Raw genomic sequence first — 6,480 nt, 5'->3', positions numbered from 1 at the left:
GGCCCCTCAAAATTTCTTGCTATGGGGCTCCAGGAATCCTAGTTACGCCCCTGTCGCCATGGCTTTATATTAGCAGGGGGTCAATAGGGAAACACCATACCCACACTGCAGTTTTGTCCCTTTTCTTTTTTTTTTTTTTGTTATGGCAGTTTTTTTTTGTGTGTTTTTCGCATACATCTCTAGAAGTAAAAAAAAAAGCACATTTTTTTTCTGCATAAATAACTACGGCCGTTTTTTATCACTGCGTTGTGTGCATTGGACGTCCGTCCTCCTATTGACTTCAATGCATTGCCATTGCTGTCAGTTAAATCGTGGCAAAAACGTTGTGTGAACCTTTATGTGGTTGTATGTCCTGCCCCCGCCATAGCCGTAATACAGCCCGGCATAGCCGTAATACAGCCCGGCATAGCCGTAATACAGCCCGGCATAGCCGTAATACAGCCCGGCATGGCAGTAATACAGCCCGGCATAGCCGTAATACAGCCCGGCATGGCAGTAATACAGCTCGGCATGGCAGTAATACAGCCCGCCATGGCCGTAATACAGCCTGGCATAGCCGTAATACAGCCTGGCATGGCAGTAATGCAGCTCGGCATGGCAGTAATACAGCCCGGCATAGCCGTAATACAGCCTGGCATAGCCGTAATACAGCCTGGCATGGCAGTAATGCAGCCTGGCATGGCAGTAATGCAGCTCGGCATGGCAGTAATACAGCCCGGCATGGCAGTAATACAGCCCGGCATGGCAGTAATACAGCCCGGCATGCAGCCGCTTCCCGCCTCACCTGTGAGGAGATCTCTGACTGCTGCAGGCCGGCTCTAGCGCCTCCGCGGGCGCTTTGTTTGTGGGCGTGGCCGAGCGCTCGGAAGGGCGCAACTATGCAGATGAGGGGGCGTGCCCAGGTGACGCTTGGAAGCAGCTGTGTGCAGAGTAGCAGGCAGAGCGCAGTGCGCCCGGGGAGAGCGGAGACACCGCGCAGCCTCCAGCAGCAGCAGCTACATCCCAGGCAGCAGCAGCAGCACCGAGTACCGGAGCGGCATGGCTGACCCCACGGGCAGCGACGAGGTCGAGGACACCACCATCCGCTTCGCCAGGAAGGGCGCCCTCCGCCAGAAGAACGTGCATGAAATCAAGGACCACAAGTTCACTGCGCGCTTCTTCAAGCAGCCGACCTTCTGCAGCCACTGCACCGACTTCATCTGGTGAGGGGGGGGGGAGACCGACCTGTCTGTGCATGGGGGGGGGCCGACCCCGACCGATCTGCCTGTGCTGCATCCCGCATCCCTGGCTGTGTCTGCCTGCAACCATTAACCCCTTGCCTGCCATCCCTCAGTTACCCCCCCCCTGCCACTATTACCATATGGCTTTACCCAATTTGCGCCAATGCACATGAGATAGCAGGGATAAGATGCCCATGGGGGTAAGATCGCAGCCAAGATCAGATGCCCGTGATCGCCAATGGATGTTGAGGGTCAACAGGTCGTTGCCGACATGGGGGGGTGGGGGTACAGGTCGGTGCTACATCAGATCCTATATAAAATACCGGAAAGGATTCGTAGACTTATATGGCTTCATCCATAGTTGTCCAATTGTTGCATTGTATCAGATCTGCGTAATTTTTTTATATTTATTTTGCCCCTTGATGGTAACCATGCTGGGATTGGTCCGTCAATGGCCGAGCATCCTCTAGTCCAGGTATAGGGAACCTCCGGCCCTCCAGCTGTTGCAAAACTACAATTCCCATCATGCCTGGACAGCCAAAGCGAAGCTTTGGCTGTCCAGGCATGATGGGAATTGTAGTTTTGCAACAGCTGGAGGGCCGGAGGTTCCCCACCCTTGTTCTAATCGGACCCCTTCGCCTCTATGTCAGTATTCAAATACTTGGTGGGGGAAGGGACGGATCGGGGGGAAGCTCAGATTTAGGGATATTTTGTATTAATACGTAATTTGATAAAGTTCTGTGAGTTTCTATTGGTCACGATGCTCCATCTGGGCACCACCATAGTATTTCCCATACAGATGTGTTCTATAGAGAAGGGGATGCAGCAGAGCTGACTATGTGATATGTATAGTATACTGACTGCACCTGGTCCCAGCTCTGCTACATCTGCTCTCTCCTTACTGGAATGACTGGTGTCGCCCATTGGAGTGGTGCAGGCCAAGTGCTCCTTTATCGGTGTGTAATTCAGTGTGATTGCTGCTGCTGCGGGGTCATAAGTGCACTGCAGTCACATTGTGCTGTGGGGTTATGTGACCGTACACACACAGGAGGCTAGCCGGGAATCCTGCGGACAGCCGCCACCGTGTTAATATTCCTGTAATAGTCAGGCCCCTTGGTGCAGGAAGCCATCACTAGATTCCACTGTATTCCTATAGATTGCATTATCAGCCAGGCTTGACGTTGAGGTATCACATAAGCCCCTCCGCTCCCTCCTGGAGGGCCGGGGAAGCTGCAGTGCAGTTGATAGCTCGGTGGATGGGAATGAATGGGGCTATGGAAAGAACTACAACTCCCATCATACCTGGACAGCCAAAGCTTTAGCTTTGGCTGTCCAGGTATGATGGGAGTTGTAGTTTTGCAACAGCTGAAGAGACAAAGTTCCCTACCCCTGCTCTATATGTCATCTGCTCTATATGTTCCCTGCCCTGCTCTATATGTCCCCTACCCCTGCTCTATATGTCATCTGTGGATTTTCCATTCAGTGACAGCAAGCACAGATGAGCCAACCTTTAGATATAACCTGATCCCTCTAGGCATAGGACCTATCAGGTTGTGTGAGCAGAGAAAAGTTCATGATAGTATTTCAGCCATTGCATTCTATCAATAGATGTTTCCGTTCACTGACAACAAGCGGAGATAAGCCAGGATAACATTCGTTCTCTAATGCAGGGATATGGAGCTTATGGCTCTCCGGCTGTTGCCAAACTACAACTCCCATCATGCCTGGACTTTGGTTGTCCGAGCATGATGGGAATTGTAGTTTTGCAACAGCTGTAGGGCCCTAGGTTCCCCTCCCTGCTTTTCTGTGTGTATTTAGTGGATGTTTTCAATCATTGACAGCAAGCAGACATGAGCCAGGATAGCATTTAACCTCTATATTCACGTTGAATAGGATTTCTAAATTTCTCGCTACAACTTTCTAATGTGCCTTGTCTTTCAATGTGTCAAGATCTCCACATGTGTCAGTGAATAGAAACATTCACATGACGCCAGGCCAGGCCGGGATCTCAGCCATAGCATCAGTAGATTTATCCAGGATAACATTTAGCGTTACATGTAATTGGTATGTGTTTCCATTCAGTGATTGCAAGCAGAGATGAGGCCGGGTAGCAGTCAGTAGATATTTACTCTTGGAGACAGCAAGCAAAGATAAGGCTGGGTTAGGGTTTAGCCTCGGTGTAAGCCTCGCTGTTGCAAAACTCGGCGTAAGCCTTGCTGTTGCAAAACTACCATACCCATCATGGCTGGACAGCCACAGGCATGATGGGTATGGTAGTTTTGCAACAGCTGGAGGGCCAAAGGTTCCCCATCCCTGCTTTTGATGGTTAGATAGATATACAGTTTTCTAATATGTTTGTCATTCTATGTAATTGGTGGATGTTTCCACTCAGTGACAGCAAGCAGAGATGAGCCAGGATAGCCTTCAGCTTCTATATGTAATTGGTGGATGTTTCCATTCAGTGGCAGCAAGCAGAGATGCAATATTGGAACATACAATAATTTAGAAAGTTTTATAACATATATGAAATCTGTGCACCTCTTGCTTCTGCAGAGTTGGGGTATTGATCTGTATGGTGGTCGGAGGGTTGGGTGGCCGGCAGGGACCTCCAGCACATATAGGACTGTGTATATAGTGACTGTGAGCGGCCGGTGGATGTCTGGCTGCTCTCCCCTATAAGCATATCATCATGGGATCCTGCTGAAAGTGACAGCACAGGAGTGTCATGTATATGGCGGCTTTACATCTTATTGCCCTACATTGCACAGTATTAGTGGAGGGGGCGACTGAGCCTTGTGTTGTCTATGTGCACTATATGGCGGTATTCAGAGTCCTTATAGTTCCTATGTCACCAGTACTGGGATCCCTCCGCTGCCTCTGGTTGTCAGATCGGTGTGATGACCATGGACGTGGGATATCCTCAGCTATTTGCTTATGTTGGGGGGCTCCGACCACAATCCTTGAGAACAGACTCCCAAGTTTTGTTATAGAATGGTGGGATGCCTCCGTTTATTGATTATGACTTGGTGCTCAGACCCCATTGATCGAACACCCATCTTCTATCCTGTGAATAGGGGATACGTGTTTTCCCTTGGAATCCCCCTTAAGGGTGCGTTCACACCTACAGGATCTGCAGCAGATCTGCAGCAGATTTGATGCTGTGTTCAGTTATTTAAAGGAAATCTGCTGCAGAAAATCAGCTGCAGATCCTGTAGGTGTGAACTCACCATTAGGATACGTTCACACTTACCGGATCCGCGGCTTATTTTCTGCTGCAGCAGATTTCCTTTAAATAACTGAACACAGCATCAAATCTGCTGCGGATCTGCAGCAGATTTGATGGTGCAGATTTGATGCTGTGTTCAGTTATTTAAATGAAATCTGCTGCGGATCCGGTAAGTGTGAACGTACCCTTAAAGGAGTTAGTCAGCGTTACAAAAACATGGCCACTTTTCCCCCTCTCTTGCCTCCTGTTTGGGTGGGCTTTTAAACTCCGTTCCATTGAAGTAAATGGAGCTTAATTGCAAATCACACCTGAACTGGAAACAAGAGAGAGGGAAAAGTGGCCATGTTTTTGTAGCGCTAGATAACCCCTTTAACTGTGTCTGTCAGTGGGGGTACCCAGACTAGGCGGAATCAGCGCTTGGGTCAATGTTAGACCACCACCGATCATAAGATGATGACATCTAAGTGATATCCTATAGAAACCTGTCGGCAGAATACAGGCCGTTGGGGAAGCTCCCTAGCTGGGTGTACACTAGGAGATTGCTATGTCTGCAGTTCCTTTCATGTTATGGTCGCTGCTACATTAAGAAAGCAGCGTGAGGAAGTTGTTGCATACGACCGCAGCTGATCTTCGGATATGGGCGTCTTCACTGGGGGCACCAGGAACTATTTGTTTTCATGTTTACCATCCCTTTTAGTAGGTTCAGGGGAAACCATAACCGTATAAGAGGCGGCTTTACACCTGTTTGCTCGCTTCCTGCCCAGCTCTGCTGCAGCCCGTGCTCTGTGTGCTTCCTCACTTCACGGCCAGCGTTCCTTTCACTCATACAGTACACACTCTCCCGCCTGTCTGCAGTGCTTCATCTGTATTCCAGCCAGGAGCCATATTAATATTCTGCAGCTACATTGTATGGGCATTAAAGTAAACATCCGATGATGGGCAGGGGGTCGAGCCAGCGTGCAGACACAGGGATGCAACTGCTGCAGCAATAGGTGATGATCCCTCTGTGCATTGCTAGGAGTCACGTGTACCCAATGCCAGGAGGCTGCTCAGTATTGCTCAGCCCATCCGTGTATATCCCATTCTATGTTGTAGCATTAGCTTCGGCGGATGCAGAGATGTCTAATGGAATCTCGCTGACCACTTTCTAGGGTTTAAGTAGAGCTCTATTGTTTCCCAACTCCTCTGAGAGCTTATGAGTAGTGTTTTTCTAGAATACCGTCATTCTAGACCAGAGCTGGATATGTACGGTCTATTCAGGGGGGCTTCTCCATTCCGTTCAGAGTTAGGGACCCCCCCCCCCCCCAACCTTCTATACATTTTACAGCATATCCTGTAGATCAGGTGTAGGGACTCTTGGCCCTCCAGCTGTTGCAGAACTACAATTGCCATCATGCCTGGGCAGCTAAAGCTTTGGCTGTCCTGGCATGATGGGAGTTGTAGTTTTGCAACAGCTGGAGAGCCAAGGTTCCCTACCCCTGCTGTAGATACACCATAAAATGGGACTGGCTCTTTAAATGAAAGTTCTGCATCTTATATTCTTTATGTTGTAGTTCCTGACCTCCTCCAGGACCTCTGTTTGCTGTCAGTGAACTGGAGCGTCGTTTTGACATCTAGTTGTGAATGCGTTCCCGTCAGTTTCTCTGTTCCGTCATAGGATAGGGTGCCGGGTTTATCTCACACAGAGGAACTGATTGATTGAGTTTTGTTTTGATAGGTAGAATAGGGCGGGTGGTGGTGTACTGTTCTTCCAGTCAGATATGATGGATTCTGCTATGGGGGCATAAGGGGAAAGCTGAGACTTTGCTGTGCTAATATTGAGCTCACAGAGCAGACTAGATATGGTTGTTGTCAATCATCAGCTATTGGGAAAAAATCGGCACTGTCACTTTAAAGGAGTACTCTGGCGAAAATCTTTTATTTTTTTAGATCAACTGGTTTCAGAATGTTATATAGATGTGTAATTTACTTTGATTTAAAAATTTCAAGTCTTCCAGTACTTATCAGCTGCTGTATGTCCTACAGGAAGTGGTG

General features: G+C 48.9%; 1 protein-coding gene across 1 annotated transcript in view; it reads left to right on the top strand.

The window, feature by feature from the left end:
* The first annotated feature begins 932 nt into the window (after positions 1-932).
* Positions 933-6,480, top strand: part of PRKCB (protein kinase C beta) — a 143,924-nt gene continuing 138,376 nt past the window's right edge. Inside the window, exon 1 of the mRNA XM_069983997.1 lies at positions 933-1,202. Coding sequence (XP_069840098.1) covers positions 1,039-1,202 — 164 coding nt within the window. The 5' untranslated portion in view covers positions 933-1,038. The remainder of the gene's footprint in view (positions 1,203-6,480) is intronic.

This window comes from Dendropsophus ebraccatus, chromosome 9 (assembly GCF_027789765.1).
Source record: "Dendropsophus ebraccatus isolate aDenEbr1 chromosome 9, aDenEbr1.pat, whole genome shotgun sequence".
Classification (NCBI taxonomy): domain Eukaryota; kingdom Metazoa; phylum Chordata; class Amphibia; order Anura; family Hylidae; genus Dendropsophus; species Dendropsophus ebraccatus.
Note: the sequence above shows the minus strand (reverse complement) of the source record. Positions and strands in the feature narration are given on the sequence as shown.